The 19,254-nt window shown below is 37.2% G+C and overlaps 1 protein-coding gene across 1 annotated transcript in view; it reads left to right on the forward strand.

Annotated features, from left to right (window-relative positions):
* The window catches only part of FBXL13 (F-box and leucine rich repeat protein 13), a 182,975-nt gene that overhangs the window by 22,689 nt on the left and 141,032 nt on the right, over positions 1-19,254 (forward strand). Inside the window, 4 exon segments of the mRNA XM_060020299.1 lie at positions 2,017-2,084; positions 3,200-3,354; positions 4,514-4,623; positions 6,869-7,036. Coding sequence (XP_059876282.1) covers positions 2,017-2,084; positions 3,200-3,354; positions 4,514-4,623; positions 6,869-7,036 — 501 coding nt within the window.

A 19,254-nucleotide genomic window follows, 5' to 3' on the forward strand; every position in this document is an offset into this window, starting at 1 on the left:
AAACACATTCAATCTATAGCAAACTCCATACTATGTTGCTAGCATTATTCTAGAATGATACTATATGGGATATTAATAAAGCTCATGAATGAAATAAAGGCATGGTGCTTTAAAATATGGTAAGATGTGTTAAGACAATTAATATATAATTTCTTGTTTCAAGGATTAACTGAGCAAAAAGAGGAATTGCCCACCAGAAGAAAAATTATGTTATAATATGCCAGAAACCAAAAATTATAATCTGAAGTTAATGATTAACTTATGCTATACTAGGTACATCAAGTATTATAGAAGTAAAACCTTTTTTCTATAGGTATTATTTAAATACGTCCATTTTCTCATATATAATAAAGTGAGTATCTTACAAAGTTAAAAATTAATGGGGGGATTTCCCTGGTGGCACAGTGGTTAAGAATCCTCCTGCCAATACAGGAGACACGGGTTTGATCCCTGGTCCGGGAAGATCCCACATGCTGTGGAGCAACTAAGCCCATGCACCACAACTACTGAGCCTGCGCTCTAGAGCCCATGAGCCACAGCTACTGAGTTCACACACCTAGAGCCTGTGCTCCGCAATAAGAGAAGCCACCGCAATGAGAAGCCCAAGCACTGCAATGAAGAGTAGACCCCGCTCTCTGCAACTAGAGAAAATGCTCAGCAACGAAGACCCATCACAGCCAAAAAAAAAAAAAAAAAAAGTAATGGGACCAATTACTACTGACATTAAAGAGCCATAAATTTGGTATCTGTTTGTAAGTTAGCATTAATGATTTGTAATGGTATTTCATTATCTTTTCATTTATTACAAAATTTCTCCAGGTCTCACCATCCTGGGATAGTAACAGTGTTGATAGGAGTATCCCAAATTTCACTGCTTCTAGCCCCTATCTTTGTAACACAGGAGGTTGGTTTCTCCTTAAAATTCCAACCAATTGCTTCTGGGAATCTCAAAGCTGTCCTGTGTGAATTCAAAAAATCCAAGTGTCTCTGTCCCAAACCTGTGAAGCCATCTGAAGGTGGAGGCTTAGTGCTGCCGCTGTTGCCTTCCTAAGAGCTTTGACGTCCAATTGAGGTGGAGTAAAGATACCTATATTATGTTAACCTACTGTTAATATAATACTATCTTTACTCTTTAAAGAATGTACAGAAGGTACAGACGATTTCAGCAATCCTCAGTGAGCCATTCGCACATTAATGTGTGTTATTGTGAATAACTGCAAGTGATATCTGCATCTCTTTCAGCATATTCCACAGTTTAGACTTTTAATTTATATAGTTTTCCTATTCCTGCTTGGCAAGTGAGGCATTCTTGTATTTTTTTTAACAGAATCTCATTTTCTACTTTTTTTTTTTGAGTTTGGGCTTAGCCCCTAATTTTATTTATTTATTTTTATTTAAAAATTTTTATTGGAGTATAGTTGATTTACAATGTTGTGTTAGTTTCAGGTGTACAGCAAAGTGGATTAGTTATACATATACATATATCCGCTCTTTTTTAGATTCTTTTCCCATATAGGCCATTACAGAGTATTGAGTAGAGTTCTCTGTGCTGTACAGTAGGTCCTTATTAGTTATCTATTTTATATATAGTAGTGTGTATATGTCAATCCCAATCTCCCAATTTATCCCTCCCTCATTTTCTACCCTTGAGAAGGCAAAATCATTCAGCTTAATAGTGACCAGCCAACCCACAACTATCAATATTTCCTATCAATATACTTGATAATAATAATGCCATAGTACTTACCTGAAAATGCTTTAAAGTAAGTACAATATAATGGGAAAATTTTAAGCTGTGATTTTAACTTTAAAAAAAATGGGTAATAGGCATACACAATAAAATTCCAGAATATATAAATGGTATATAGTTCTTCTAGTCTGTTCCTGTCTCTCTACTGCCTTATTCTACTTCCCGAATGCAACCATCACTCTCATTCTCTTGTACATCTTCCAGAGGTAGCCTGTGCATTCCATTTATTTCTAATGCTTGTTATTTCATCTCTTTCTTTATTTTAGGTGACTCCAGAATTAATGATAAAAGCATGTACTTTTTATACTGGACATTTACTGAAGACCCACTTTTAGTAAGAACATGATTTTTATACACTATTTCTTCCTCTTTGTGTTCTTATTCTTGACAGTCTCCAGGTGAAGAACAGCTCACTTTTGGCCAGTTGTGCTGATTTTACCTGTTTAATCTTTTTTAAAATTAATTAATTAATGTGTTTATTTTTGGCTGCATTGGGTCTTCGTTGCTGCCGGAGGGCTTTCTCTAGTTGCAGTGAGCGGGGGCTACTCTTCATTGCGGTGCATGTGCTTCTCATTGCGGTGACTTCTCTTGTGGTGGAGCACTGGCTCTAGGTGCGGGAGCTCAGTAGCTGTGGCGCATGGGCTTAGTTGCTCCACGGCATGTGGGATCTTCCTGGACCAGGGCTCGAACCCGTGTCCCCCTGCATTGGCAGGTGGATTCTTAATCACTGTGCCACCACGGAAGTCCCTACCTATTTAATCTTGTTTCCACCATTTTGTATTATATATTTCTTTTATATTTAATTGGTTTTTACTTAGTTAAAAGATGTTCTTTACTTCTTTGAGGTGTCAGGTTTTTTTTTTTAATAGAACTTCAAAATTGAAAGTATAGGTCCACAATCCGCTTATCTGAAGCCCTTGAAGACAACATGTTTTGGAATCTAGATTCCCTTTCTAAGAAAACTTTTTAGAAAGGAAATCTCTGCACATACTGTGTACTGTATAACATGTTCAGTGGTGTCTGGGATGGCACATTGGAACCAAACATATCTGAACATATTAGTATTTCAACAGTAAAACATATATGTATATTCTTACTAAGAAAAATGAAGAAAGACTGTGAACAGCTATGTGTCAGATTCAGAGAGGTTTTGATGCAAAATTAGTTTAGGTCAGGTCTAGCTTTGCCCTTAAATAGGTTATGGAAAAAAAAAAACTTTTAGATTTCAGAGCTTTCTGGGCTTTCGAAATGTAGACACGGGAAGTGCAAGCTTAAAGGAAATGCAAGGACTAGCTGTAAATAAAACAGTAAAAATAACAATTTCTTTCATGCTGTGGTTTTTGAGGAGGTAAAGGAAGCCCAGTGTATTTCTTCTTCTCTCTCTCAATTTATTTACTAATGTATTGCCATAACATCAAAATATTATGTTTCTGTATTTTCTGCTTACAGCACGTGGAGAAAGATAGCAATATCTCCTACAAATGAAGATGAGCTTCTGGCTGAAAAAATGGAAAAATCAATAGAATATGACAATTTCAGACTTAAAAAACGTGCATTTCATCACTGGCACTCTTATGTGAAAGGTCGAAAAGAACGACTTAAAGGTAAATTCTTACATAGTAACAATTGGTTTTTTGTTTTCATGTATCCAAAGTTTCAACAAACTTAACAGTTAAACATAATTTGTACTAAAGAATTTTTTATTATTTTTATGTCTAGAGGATTGTCATGAAATGTAAAGCCACTAATTTAAAATATTTAATGAGATATGTCTCAAAGGGTTTTAGTGTAATAGAAAACAGCATATTTAAAATAAAATTCTGTATGTATTTGTGTGAGATATATATATACAAGTTTCAATATAAATAGGGATCTACTATTAACTTTTTTACATAATAGAGAGCTGGTATAGATATAGATAGATTGATAGATATCAAAACTGACTATTTTTTGTAGAGAGCTCTTCATTCTTTACAGATATTTCATTTAATGAATACCTGAGAAAACTTAAAGAAAAATAAGTTTAAGTTTTACTTAAACCCTTGATAGTTGTAGTGAGTGGACAGTGTATGTATGTGCTCTTAGGAGCAAGAACAGAGATTTTATCCAGCTCACTAGATACTGATTTGTTTATGGCTGCTGCAAATCAGAGAATCATTTCCTCTTGATTGGCTCCTGTTCGTACCTCAGAGTGGACCCTCTGATGGTTTTAACATAGGGTAGTGGGTCTCTATTTCTGAGAGGAAACAATTATCTAAGAGTGGTGTCTCCAAGGCCTGCCTTAATCATCCTCCTTCCCAGCCTGGCCCCTATGTTTGAGCTTTGGACCCCTGGTTAAAAAAAAAAAAAAAAAAAATATATATATATATATATATATATATATATATATATATATATATGGAACAATCTATTTAATCATAGGGTATTTAACTAAATCAGAATACTACCTCATGATTGTATTTCTACGAATAAATTTGGAAGTTCTGGTTTTATAAAGAACAGATTTGTTAAAAAAGAAATGATATATATCTTGACATTTTATTGCATCTATTATATAATTTATAAGGGCAAAGGTGATGTTTACAGGTTAATAAAGTCTCAGGAGTACTATCTACTGCTGTCAAAAGTAATTTCATATGTAATTAAAATAAAAAACTATCAGATGCAACATTGGTTCATATTATAAACATGATAGAATAGTAAACACTTTGTTTTTTGAGAGCAGCTTTAACTATATACAGTAATCTAATGCACTTTCTTCAGATACACTACTGCGGGTACAACAGATGTTCTACTGCTACAAGCTGATAATTATCCTAACTAAATGGAGGGATAAAGCAAGACATAAGTATAAAGAGAGAGAAGATGAGCTGGTATGGCATATTGGAAACAATTTTTTTAGAAACTGAATTTTGCTGTTACATTGATGTTGCCTCAGATAATAATGCTGTGTGGAAAACACTAAAGTCCTGAATATTATATATTTTTAATGGGGTCCTTGTTCTTTTAACTTAGTAATTTAAATGTCACCTCAGCTACCCAAAATATTTCCTAAAAAATGTTGTTGTTTCATTTGAACTATGAACATCAAGGAAAAATCTTTTTAACATTTTGTTTAAATTTATTGATAAAGACACCAAGATTTTTTGTTTAAGCAAGTGTTTAGGTGGATATAGATGTCTAAAGTGGAAGAGAAACTGTTTGATATGATTATAACAGAGAAATAAATGATAAAGACTAAATTTATTCTTTTCTAGATAAGATTAAATTGCTTTTTATTCTTTTTCAACATTCAATTTAATAAATTATAATACTAAATTATTTTTTAAACTACTAAATTGCTAAATTTAAAGGATCATTCTTAACTGGGACACCCATTAGGAATTAAATCAATCAAAACAGAGGATCCAAACAAACTCCTCCAAACTTAAAAGTATCTCTAGTTTGCTTTAGCTATCAGTACAGTATATTATCATTTAATATTGTTTTAGAATATTCATAGTAACTAGGAACAGACATAGAAACACGCTGGAATTTTTTGTAGTTACATTATTTAGTAGGTAACGTTTTATTAATATTCTTTGAAATACAAAGTTGGGATAAATAGGAAAGAGAAAAATAGGAAGAAATTAACCCCCCTGTTTTATGGTTGCCCTGTGGAGGGGAAGATCAATGCCTCTCACCCCAGATTGTTTCAGATATTGACACTGACGATACTATGTATGTACCAAGAGAGTAAGAAAAGATTACTCACATAATGCTTGAAACAGTGCTAGAGTCTGTGGAGGAGACTGAGACGCATAAAGCATTGATCATTCTTACTCTCTAGAAGTTTACCGACCCCTGGTATTGAACTGGTGTTCTTACCGGATGTCCTCTAGCACCTGCCTTTTGTGGACTACATTTTCAATGTTGCCAGTTAAATGGTTGTACTTTGGGTACCACTGTTTTAGTCTGGGCATTCTGTGTTTTCCACCACTTCTTGTACTAAGCTAATGTTTTGACCTGGCCCCTAGCCTGGCCATTGATTGTCTAATGGTGAAAAGGTAACTGTGCATGACCAGGCTGCCCCTTTTACATCCCCTTAAACTGAACATCCCTGAGAGCAGGCAGTACTGTTCTCTTAACCATCCCCATACACTGAGCACAATGTTTTGTAGTAGTTGATACATATTAATATATATGATAATAATATCCTCAATATAGATATGTATTAAATAGTTAGAGCAAATATTTTCTTTTAGCTATGTGATATCTTGGCCTAACAATATTACTAGGCCAGTATTCTCTAGGGTGGAGTGAGGAAGGCAGGTGTCTGCTGGGAGGAGAGGCAGGGAACACTTGTATGTGCTAGCTCTCCAATGTGTGCTCTTCCTTAGGCTCTAATATATCCATATATTACATCAAAATTGTGTGTGTGTGTGTGTGTGTGTGTGTGTGTTTGTATGGGTACAACATTTATTTACCCTTTGGGTGTTTTCTTGATTATGCAGTTTTAAGGAATGTATTGAAAGTTAAAATGGGGACTTCCTGTAATGATAGATTAGGCAGTTCTCCAAATTCTTTCCTTCTGACTCTCTCTTTTAAAGAATATTTATTTATTTAGTTTTATTTTTAATTTATTTTTTTCATCTTTGGCTACACCATGTGGCTTGTGGGATCTTAGTTCCCCGACCAGGGATTGAACCCAGGCTCTGGGCAGTGAGAGCACAGAGTCCTAAGCAGTGGACCGCTGGGGAACTCCCCTAACTCTCCTTCTATAGCTCCATGCTAACCCTCACCCTTCCATGCCCCACATACCAGTTCTGGCATAACCAGAACCTTGACTCTCTGGGATTCCGCTTCCTCATCTCTAAAAGAGAAGGCTGGACCACATCTTCAAGGTGACTGCCTATGCCAATGTTGTACGACAACTGGTGGAAATGATCTATAATGGTGATTCAGAGACTACACATTATTACACATGCTCTGGACAATGATAATTTATATAATGACAATGATGATAATAAATAATGTTTAATTGGTGCTATGATTGTATCAAGCATTGTGTTTTACATGTATCATCTCATTTAATCCTTACAAGAGTTCCATGGAATTTGTAAATTATTTTCATGGCAGATGTTAAAGCATGAACTTCAATTTAAAAAATGGAGAAGCAAGTTAAAACTCAGAGTAAATTCTAAAGAAGAATACATTTCACCTGAACAAAATGTGTCTGAAGTCTTTCTTGTAGGTGAGATTCCTGAATTTGATGTTTCACAGTTACCCAAAAGAACAGTATTACAGGTTCGTATGAATTCATATCTTAACTAGTTATTTTCACAATGTTTGTTTAAAGAGTGGTTTTATGAACCTTGCATGAATGATGGAAGCCATATTTTGAAGAAAAATATTTTTTACAACTAGCTTTGGGCTATTTCATTTTTTGGAAGTCATCAATTTGGATGGCTGTAAATTGTTATAACAATCAAAAATGGAGAAATTAAAGCTATAGTAAATAAGAATGAAAGGAATGTCTTTCTTTCCTTCCTCCTTCAAGCATATATTGTCATTTAAGGTACAACAGATTTTAGATAACCCAATGCTTATCTTTTAATCACTAATCCCTAATCTTTTAATCTTAACGTTATACCTACACTCCAGAATATAAATGGGGCTTGTCATATTGCACCTTTCAGTTAGTTAAAATATTTATGCCTATCATCTTTCTTCCATCGATCATGAGTTCATAACAACAAGAATCATGTATCTGTAGCTTACAACTCATTGAATTGATCTCTGAAATACAAGCCATAATTCCAACTACTGGTTATATTCTTTCCTATTTTGATAAATAAGCCATTTCTACTTTGTGGGACTACCTGATAAATGGTGGAGGAGTTGTAAAATATCGTCTTATTCTGGTTGATGGCAGATTTACGTTATAAAATTCCATGTATTAAATCCATCCTTCTAAATGTAGAGACTTGAGCTCAAGTTATTTTGGGAAACAAGATATCTATACCTATATTTATATCTAATCTTGCACTTTATGTATGGCATAGAGTTAGGATGAGGACATTTTTGTCCACTGTTTCCTCTTTATAAATTGTCTGCTCATCTCTTGCTTGCTTTTAAATTGGAATTCTTATAATTTTCTTACCGTTCATAATAGCTCTTTATATACTGGTAATATTCACCCTTTTCCTGGAATGTATTTGAGATTTTTCCCCCTACACTTGATGCTTGCTTTCAATTTTGCCCATGGAGTCTTTTGATGAGAGAAATTTTAAAGCTTTAAGTAACAGAGCCTATTACTGTTGCCCTAATTATTTCTCTTTTTGTGTCATATTAATGTCATTCTTAGCTATTTTTCTAAGCCATATCACACCCCTTCCTACACTTATGCAGCTGCTTTTTGTCTTTGAACTCCAACGTTTTGACTGCTGTTTCTTTATTTACATTGTAAGCAGCTGCATTTTTAATTTATTGCACATTATGCCTTAGAATAATTTTTTATCCCTCTACATATGATGTAAGAACCTAACAAGAGCAGGCTTTCACTTCCCCCCTCCTGTGCTTCACGCTATGATTGCCGTGCATTTTATTTCTATGTATTTATAAACCCTACATTAGAATTTATTTTTGCTTTAAACAGTCAATTATATTTTATTCAGCATGTATTTTTCATTTTTAGCAATCTCAAACAGAAAAGTTGCAAGTACAACACAAAGAACTTTTTTTCCTGAATGAGTTGGGAGTAAGTTGCTGACATGATGCCCTATCACCCCTAAATATTATTGGTGTATTTACTATAACAAGGGCATCCTCTTACAGTCAGCCATCAAAATCCTCGGACCTAATTTGGGTATCCCCAATTATCCCAATAATGTAAAAGGATGCAGTGCAGAATCACACAGAACAGTTGATTATCATGGCCCTTCCTCTCCTTTAGTCAGCCTTTCTTTAATTTTCATTCCCTTGACATGAAGATCAGGCCAGGTTTACTGTAGAAGTTCTCTCAATTTGAGCTTGTTTTATGTTTCCTCAAGAATAGATTCAGGTTCTGCATATTTCCTGGAAATACCACCGACATCATGCTGTGCTCTTCTCACTGCATCCTATCAGTGGCACAGGATTTGGATTTGCCCAGGATTGGTGATTTCACGGCGGCTGCTTGTTGAAAGTGGTGTCTGCTAGGCTTCTCCACTATTCAGTTGCCCCCTTTGTAATGGATGTGCATTTCGTGGGTAGGTACTTTACAATTATATAAATATACGCATTCCTCATCAAACTTTTAGTTTATTTATATCAGTATGGACTCATGGTTTTCTATTTTATTCAATGGGTTATAATCCATTACTATCACTATTTATTTTGGTGCTCAAATTGTTCCAGATTCAGTGGGAGTCCTTTCAGGTTGCCTTCTCTGTCCCTTTGATGTGTAACTATCATCCTCTGAGCACTTCCTTACTTTGTAGCACAGCATGATGTCCCAGGCTCCTCTTGTACTTTCCATGCTCCACCCTGGATAGGTCATTTCTCTAGGACTCTTTGAATCCTTTTTAATGGAGAATTGTACACAGGAATCAAGATTTGAACTCTATCTGTGTTCATCACCATTGAAGTGTTGCTTCTCCCATGCCTTCTCATTAGACAGAGCTAGAGACTGTAAGTAGGAACACACATATACATATTTCCCCCCATATCTATGTACCTCTATATACCTAAAAAACCTAAACTAAACCTAAACTGTATGTGGATACTTCCAGGTCCAATTTAGCACCACAGGGCTCATACTAGTCTTCTCCTTTTACATATCTGCAATGTCCTTCTCCAACAGTGAGAATCCCAGCTCTCATTATTCATGTAGTTACTTATTTGATCACTCCCCCTGTGTGGAAGCAGTCACACACGTGGCTGCCACTGTTCCCTCCCTGTGTGGATACCTTCCTCATCCTGCTCAGGCTTTGACATTGCTTGCCATGCAGAGGCCCTCCTCATACTGCTTGGGCTCTGACATCCTATGCCAGTTGCTTTTCCTCCTATGTAGTTGCCTTTCTAACTTTGTTTGGGCTAACACGCCCTGCACTGAGTACCTTCCTATGTAGATGCCCTCCTTACCCTACTCAGGCTCTGACGCTCCATGCATGGGCTGCCCCTCTTTGGGGATGCCCACCTTATACTGAGTAGGCTCTGTCACCACATGCCACCCTCCTCCCCCAATAGAGCCACTCTCCACATCCCACTTAGCTCCTGGTATGTTATACAGGGTTTCACTTCCTCGGTTCCCCCTCCTTGTCCTGCTCAGGTTCTGACATCCCACAGTGGCTGCCCCCTCCTTAGGGACTTCCTCCTCATTCCTTGCAGACTTCAACATCTTACATTATACTTCTATGTGGACGAATGCCCTTCTCAGTCTGCTTGTTCTCTGACTGTCTGTGCTGGGCAGATGTCCTCTTCTTGGGCTCCATCTACTCTGGGCTCCAGTATCCCACAGTGAGCCATGCTTCCTCGTTTGTCTTCCTTTTTCCACTGGGGCTCTGATATTCTACTCTGGGACATTCCTCCTTGGGGACACCCTCCTCACCTGTTTTGTGCAAGGAAGGCTGCTCCACTGAGTGGATGCTCCCCTTTATGTACCCTAGTTCTGATGCCCTGTTCTGGGCCAACAGAGCCCCTTCTGCGCCCCTTACCCTGGCATGGATGCCTGCTTTGCTTGGACCAATCTAATGGCTTTAAGACTGAATTGTATTGAAAGAAGAAAGCGAAAGGGTAGTGGAAGGGATTCATTATTTTTTTTAAATATAAATTTATTTTATTTTTGTCTGGGTTGTGTCTTCGTTGCTGTGTGCGGGCTTTCTCTAGTTGCGGAGAGTGGCGGCTGTGTCTTCGTTGCTGTGCGCGGGCTTCTCATTGTGGTGGCTTCTCTTGTTGTGGAGCACGGGCTCTAGGCAAGCAGACTTCAGTAGTTGTGGCTCGTGGGCTCTAGAGCGCAGGCTCAGTAGTTGTGGCGCACGGGCTTAGTTGCTCCGCGGCATGTGGGATCTTCCCAGACCAGGGCTCGAACCCGTGTTCCCTGCATTGGCAGGTGGATTCTTAACCACTGAGCCACCAGGGAAGCCCAGGGTTCATTATCTTTTAAAGAAATTTAAAACTCAGAAAAAAGTATTTTCTATTTTTCCACAAATAGGTTGATTCTGGCCTTCTTTCTTTTGGTTTAGATTTGAGTTTTCATCTGGAACTATTTTCCTTCAGCATGAAGAACCTCCTTTAACATTTCTTGAATCACAGGTCCATCTGTTGGTGCTTAATTTTCTCAACTTGTATTTCTCTGAAAAAGTCTTTATTTTTACTCTGTTTCTGAGAGAGATTTTCTCTAGACATTGACTTCTAGACTGACAGGTTTTTTAAAATTTCATTCATTCCATTTAAAAGACGTCATTCCATTGTCTCCTGGATTGCATTATTTTAAATGAGAAATCAGTGGAATATTTTTTTCTTCCTTTGTATGTATGTGTCTTCTTTCTTGTTGCTTTGAAGATTTTTCTTTTTATTACTGAATCTTTAGCAATCTGATTTTGATATGCCTTGTAGTTTTCTTTGTGTTTATCCTTCTTGGAATTCATTGAACTCTTGGATATACATGTTTATATTTTTCAGCAAATTTGGAAAGTTTTCAGCCATTATTTCTTCAACTATTTTTCTGTCTTCTTCCTCTTTCTGGAACAACGATTACACATCTATTAAACAACTTAATATTGTCCAACATTTCATTGAGTTCCTGTTCATTTTTTAAGCCTTTTTTTTTCTTTCTGTGCTTCATTATGAATAGTGTTTATTGCTATGTCTTCAAGTTCAGCACAGTAAATATGCAACTGTCTTTAAAAAGCCATTAACTTCTGTTTAATTACTCACCAAAACTGGCAAAAAAAAAAAAAAAAAAGGCACCAACAATTTGCATAATAGATAGCCTGCAACATACTGCTGAATTTTGTAAGTAGGATGAACTTAGCATATTTTAAAATTCTTACTAGCTTTTGTTAACCTCCTTTTTCTTCAACTACCTTAAAAGGGGCTAAAAATGCATATAGTCAATTCTGAGTTTAGAAACATCTCAGAAAGATGCAGAGAGGAATGGCACAATAAACGATAACTTCCTCATAATGTACAACAAGAAAATCATTGGTCGTTAGTGGCATTTGCCTAGTTTTATAGTAGGGATTTTTTTGTTTTTATTCACTGCCTCCCTCCAAAATAATTAAACAGTGTTTGTTTAGGGGAAAAAAAAAAGTCAGTGTTTAATCTGCTATTAAGTCATTCCAGTGAATTTTTCACTATAGATATATTCATCTCTAGAAGTTTTATGTGGTTCATTTAAAAAATCTCCACTTCTCTTTCATTTTTCTTTGAAATCCTTGAGCATTTTTATAATAGCTGTTTTAAAGAACTTGTTTACTCGTTTTATTATCCCTGTAATTTCTCTGTGTGTTTACATTCTAAATTTTTCTCTTGGTTATGTGTTGTGTCAGATTTTCCTTCTTTACAGATATAGTAATTTTTTTATTATATGCTGGATGTTTAGTAAGTTACATTGTTGACTATATTATGTTGTTATTTTTAAGAAGTGTTGAACTGTTGTTTTTTTTTTTTTGCGGTACGCGGGCTTCTCACTGTTGCGGCCTCTCCCTTTGCGGAGAACAGGCTCTGGACGCACAGGCTCAGCGGCCATGGCTCACAGGCCCAGCTGCTCCGCGGCATGTGGGATCTTCCCGGACCGGGGCACGAACCAGTGTCCCCTGCATCGGCCGGCGGACTCTCAACCACTGCGCCACCAGGGAAGCCCTTGTACTGGTTTTTGTAGTCAGTTAACTTACTTGAAGATAAGCTTCATCTTTTCTCAGCTTATACTTAAGCTTTGTTAAGGAAAGACTAGAATAACTTATACTCTAGGCTAGTTTTTCCTTACTCCTATCATGTGACCTTCTGGGGTCTTTACTGAACGCCCCAAGTGTTCTGTGGCATGTCTGTACTCTGATTTGTCTCAATTTGTAAATTTTCCAATCCCGTACGAACTATAGTAGTTGTTCTGCTTACAGATTCCCCGCAGATGTTTTGTCCCCAGTAGTCACTTTTTTGTTCAGCCTCATGGAGTGTCCCCTGCACACATATTGTTTAAAATGCAAAGATGCAAGGATCCCTATGCAGACTTCTCAAGCTATCTTTTCTGTGTAACTCCCACTTTTCCAGTACTTTGCTGATAAATTCCAGCAACCTCAACATCCTTGAATCCCACTGGGGTTCTATCTCCTTGGCTTAGTGAGACTGCCTGGCACTCTTTCTCTCACAAGCAGCCAAAAAATGTCTCCATGCAGAAAGCCTGGGCTATCATAAGTCTCATCTCATTTATTTTCCTTCTTTCACAGATCCGAATATTGTGATGACTGTTGTCCAACGTCTGAAAGCAGTTGTTTCACATATTTTGTCCATTTCTCTAGTTATATATGGTGGGAAGGATAGTTTCGTACCATTACCTTATCATGGCTGGAAGTGGAAGACTGCTGATGGTTTTCCTGAGTGGTATTTAACTTCAGTCGCTCCAAACAATGCCTGTCTATCCTTCTATGGGTCTCTTCCTTCCATTTCTTAGAGAGACTGTTTAAGCTCTTATTTATGGACTAAATGTTTGTGTCCTCCCCTTCCCATTCCTGTGCTGAAGCCCTAACGTCCAATGTGACTGTATTTGGAGATAGGGCCTGTGAAGAGATGATTAGGGTTAAATCATGAGGTTGGGGTCCTAATCCAATAGGGTGGTTGCCTGTATAAGAAGAGGCAGAGACACCAGTGCTCTCTCTCCACCATATGAGTACACAGCAAGAAGGCAGAGAAGAGAAAACTCCCACCAGGAACCAAACTGGACACAATCTTGATCTTGGACTTCCCACCATCCAAAACTATGAGAAATACACTTCTGTTGTTTAAGCCACCTAATCTGTGGTATTTTGTTATGGTACCCTGAGCAGACTATTACCACTCTTCAATTTTTCATGCTAAATCCCCCACTTCACTGCCCTTCACCTTCACTTTCCATCCTTCTTCACTGAGAAAATACATGCCATCAGGTAGGAACTCCTTCAACTTACTTCCTGACCCCTTTCCTCAATCTTGTTCTCCTGATCTCTGTACCCTCTTTTCAAATGTACCATCCATACCCATCTTGGCTTCCTTTTCTGTTCTAAGGGCATTTTGCCTATATAATGTAGAATATTTATATTAGATGTTTTTCTCTAATTTCTGCCTTGGGTAGTGATGAAAGCTATTTTCAGGCCATTATTAATATCAGTTTTGAGTCAATAAGGAGTAGTCGACAGAAAGTTGCATAATGAACTTCAAATACAAGACAGTTTCTCAACATGGTTTTGTTGCCTGTTAGTCAAGGTACTCAATGGTATACACATACTAGATTATTCCTGGATGTCTAGGAGTATGTCTTATTCATATTATATTCCCTGATTTACAAGCACACAGAATATTTTAAAATATTTATCAAGTGAATGAATATGTCATTTAAGAAATTATACTGTGCTGCTCCAATTCAAGGTTAAGAAAGATGGTGCAGATCTAGAATAAAAACATCAAAGTTTTCCTCAGGCTGTTTCTTGTGCTTGTGACAGTCAAATCTCTAAACAATTATTGATGAATAGACATTAAAAAAAAAAAAATCCTAGGGCTGATTGAAACAGAAGAGAAAAGACGTAAGGTTCTGAAAGATCTTTAGGTCTCAAGAACACAGCACCTTTCTTTTTATGGGCCTCCATACAGATGACTTAAGGAGAGCATAAAAACATTTAAGTGCCTAGTCTCAGAAGCTGACTGGATGCAAACACTTCAGTGTGCTTCAAAGTAGCTATTTTATGCACAACATTCTGGGTCTAGTAATTCTCTAAGGTATCAGCTTATACTGCCTTCACCTACCAATACAGGAAAACCTGACTGATAGTGGGGCTTAAAGAAATAAGGGCTTATTTTTTTCCTGTAACACAAAGTCCAGAGGAAGGCAATCCAGGGCTGGTCCTCCATAATGCCAATAAAAGTGGAAATTTTCTATCTTTTCACTCCACAGTCCTTAGTATCCTCTTGCTTATTGTCTCGTGGTTCCAATACGGCTACTCCTCTTCCAGCCTCATATTCATTCACCAGGCCAGGAGAAGGGGGAAAATCACAGTGGTAGAAGAAAATGGTTCTCTACCTTTGTTTATTAGGAAAGCCAAAGTCTCCCCAAGACCCCACAGTCAAGAATTTCAGTGATGTGCTTTAGGTTAGAACTTTGTCACTAGGCCAGGTCTAACTGCAAGATTGCTATGGGCAGGAGGGGACTTTGAGTGGGGGATTGGGTGAGATAATTGGGCAATCAGCCTCACTGAAGGTGGATTTGAACTGCCAGTCATCAGACAGTATTTAAAAGGGCATTCCTCCTTGTCAGAAAAAAATGTTGGTTTCAGTGAAAAGCAAAATAACAATTACAACAGATAAGAAACAAGAAGATGTTTAAGAAGTCAATACATAGTTGCTGCAGAGGAACTCTGGTTTAATACTCTTCTGTCTTCCAGTTCAGAGAAACTAAAAATGCCAACTAATAAAGAACCACAGAACCCAGAGCCAGTAAACCACTTTATAATGTGATCCGGGCCCTAACAGAAACTTGTACATGGAAACTTCAACAGTTATGATGAGCTATGAACTTGCATCCTTTCTCATAAGAAGTCTTTTGGTTTGATAATATGATTAAAAGTCCAGGCATAGGGCTCAGGAGAACTAGGTTCATATCTTGCCCTAGCTACTCACTAGCAATACGACCTTGGGCAGTTTTAACCCTCTTGGCCCTTGATTTTTAAGACTTCTGCATTCTCATTACCTGGACAAAACTCTAAACTTACAGAGACGAGTTTATGTTGAATTAATTGACGTTTGGATTCACTTTGGAAAAATCTCATATCAGGATATGGGAAACATGTAGAATTACTGGGGATTTTGCTCAGGACAATGAAAATCATTGCCAGTTTTTGCATTTTAAATATTTCTTTATGATATCACGTCATGGGTTATGATCAGTCTTCCTGTCCCTCCTTCCACCCTAATTCTCACCCCCACCACTTTGTGGAATGATATTGAGCCCTTTGGGGATCAGATTTACAGAGTCTGTCAGAGTGCTCAAACCATAGCATGATCTAGAAAAGAACATAGAGATTTTTGTGCTGAGCTATTACCTTTTTCAGGAGGGACAGCTGAGGATCTGAGAAATTAAATGACATCCCCAAAGCCAGACAACTACAAAACTGAGACCAGAATCTGGTTTTCCTGACTACTTGGGTAAAATTATAGCCTCTATATCACTCTGGTTTTTCCTCTTGGAGAATTCTAAAGAAATAGAATAAGAATATATACACACACATATATATGTAATTATATTGATATATGTAAAATAATCATTTATAGTATGTGTACATATGAGTAAAATAATTGTGAAATAAAAAACAATAATTAAGAACCATTATATTCAAAATAGATAGCTAGTGGGAAGCAGCCACATAGCACAGGGAGATCAGCTGGGTTCTTTGCGACCACCTAGAGGGGTAGGATAGGGAGGGTGGGAGGGAGATGCAAGCGGGAAGAGATATGGGGATATATGTATACATATAGCTGATTCACTTTGTATAAAGCAGAAACTAACACACCATTGTAAAGCAATTATACTCCAATAAAGATGTTAAAAAAAAAGAACCATTATATTCAATACATCTGTTTAGTTGTACTACCCTTAAAAAAATACAAGAGTAACTTTTAAAAATTACTCAATCTTGACATGACACTAAAGCACAGAATTATTTTTGGAGATAGTCTCAAATTTTTCCCAATCAAATAAATTGTCAAGAATATCCATTAAAATGTACAGGTAGTAAAAGAGTGAATTTATATAATGTTATAAAATTGGAAATTAATGATTCTAACACTCCTGTCTTAAACAGTTGTGTTTATTAAGCTTATTAACGCAATAGATTTGCAGAATTAATTTTTTAAATCATAGTTCTAAAATGGCATTTAATTTGGTGACTTCTCTGGTCAGTGAATTCTCAGGGACTTAAGAAACAACACATAAAAATGTAATGTGAGCTGGATCTAAACTTTAAAGTTTTTGGAAGTGTTAGTTTTCAAAATGGAGATTTGTATATTTAGACTGCCTAATGTTTTGAAGGAATAATTGAAAACAGCAATCAGTTTCAATTATTGTGATGCAATTTGAACCTAACTTGAAAAACTGTAGGCTTGCTTTTTAGGTTCAGTTGCATCAACTCATGAAAAGAAGTCAGGTTCTGTTTCACTATCATTTTCCTTAGTATCATTTACCCATTACGAAATGCTGCTTTGTTAGATGGTAGAGCTCATACACTATCAGTCAAACTCAGAGCTATTTGGGAGGTTTGGCAAAGATCATTTTCCATGAAAATGCAACTTTTTTTTTTTTTTGTATGTGTGTAGTTTGACAAGCAATACAGAGAAAACCCTTATGTGGATGAATTTGGAAAGTCTAAATAATCTAGTCAAGTAATGCAGTTGTCCTAAAATGAAAAGTGTTTGATTAGTTTAATAATATAAGTAGTATCTTAGGGCTGTCTTTCATTTTAAACAACTGTAACTTTTTGTTAGTTTGTAAAAGATAATAGTGTGTGGACTTGCAAAGACTTGTAAAATCACCTTCAGATTTTATAGTGTGGATGACTCATCTCACTTGGGGAAAAATGTCCCTGGAAAAACGTTAAAACTTGTACCGTGTTGCAGGAGAGAAACCAGATGGTTCAGGCCTGTTAGATTAAATTACTTGGAATTCTAAAACAAAAGAGTAGTCTCAATGACTTTTTGAGTTTATGTTTTGATAACCTCAGAGGTCAGTCTGACCTCAATTCACTAAAGCAGAGTGGTTCCAAGTTTCTTAGGCATGCACTGTGTGAACTTCAGATAAGGGAGCTTCCAAAACCACACGGCTCCATCAAAGAACTGTGTGTGTGTTGGCTCAATCTGTGGGGTGGGTGAAAAAGCAGATTAAGCTCAACATCTAAAAATTGCTTTAGGATCAGTTTATTTTGGGTATAAGATTGCTGTGCCCATAGACCTGGCTTTCATCACTTCAGCCCTAATCAGTAACGCTACCTAAATTAAGAAGTTTACAAATGATTTTGAAATAAAGTTTTCATGACTTTTAAATTGTAGAAGATGCTACATTAATTTTAGCAGGAACCACCCTTGCAAAATGATACATCATTTGTGAGATGAAAAACTACAGCACAGAAAGAGGCAGCTACATGGAAACTGAGAGTGTGCTCTGGAGTCTGGATAGCTGATTCCGTCACTAGCTGCATGACCTTGGGCATCTTGCTTAATTTTTTGTTTCTAAGCTGTCTCATTTGTAATGAAAGGATAATAATAATATCTCCTGCACTTGCTATTGTGAGGATTAAATGAGTTAATACACACAAAGTGCTTAGAACAATGCCTAGCACACGTAATTTCTCAGTAGAAGTTACTATTTTTAATATATTGAATTTAGATGGCTGAATGACAGGAAGCCACTGAAGAGAAAGTCAGGAAGACTGGATTCTACACGTAGCCCTGCTGGCTCTGTCAGCTTGCTGACCTCCCACAGGGCATCTACGTTCTCTTACCCTCAGTTTAAAGACTTTGAAAATTCCCAGCAAAAAGTACATATGTATTCGGAGTTTCTTCTGTAAAATGAGGGTGGGCTAGATAGCTTTTAGGATCACTTCCAGCTTTAAACACCTATGACTCTTGGATGAAAACAAGCATCCCAGTAGAGGAAAATGTAAGAAGTGAATGCAGAAAATCCTACAGAGGGCTTTGCCCGTGCTCATATCTCATAGGGAACTCTTCTCCATCTGCTGTTAGTTTGACTAGGTCTCTGTTTACGTCTCAGAATGTTCCCCATTGGAAAGACCTCTCCTGATTACTCAATCTAAAATCAATCTTTGCTCTAAGGCCTGTTCTTTTCCTTCATAGCACTTCTCATTGTACATAACTATTATTTTTTAATAGTGTTCTTGTTTTTTTGGGTTTTTTTTTTTTTGCGGTACATGGGCCTCTCACTGCCGTGGCCTCTCCCGTTGCGGAGCACAGGCTCAGCGGCCATGGCTCATGGGCCTAGCCGCTCCACGGCATGTGGGATCTTCCCGGACCGGGGCACGAACCCGTGTCCCCTGCATTGGCAGGTGGACTCTCAACAGCTGCGCCACCAGGGAAGCCCAGTGTTCTTGTTTTTTCTGTCTGTCTCTCCCAGTAAATTGTATGCTTTTGGGGTTTTGGAATTACATCTGTTTTGATTACTTCTGTTGACCTAAAACAAATATACTATCAGGCAATTCTCCAGCAAAGATGTGTTTATTCAGGAGCAGAAGCGAATTGCAGTTGGAGGTCTGTAACCATTATGAGTCATGCGCAAGTCCCCCAATGGCAAG

Source organism: Delphinus delphis, chromosome 9 (assembly GCF_949987515.2).
Source record: "Delphinus delphis chromosome 9, mDelDel1.2, whole genome shotgun sequence".
Taxonomy (NCBI): Eukaryota; Metazoa; Chordata; class Mammalia; order Artiodactyla; family Delphinidae; genus Delphinus; species Delphinus delphis.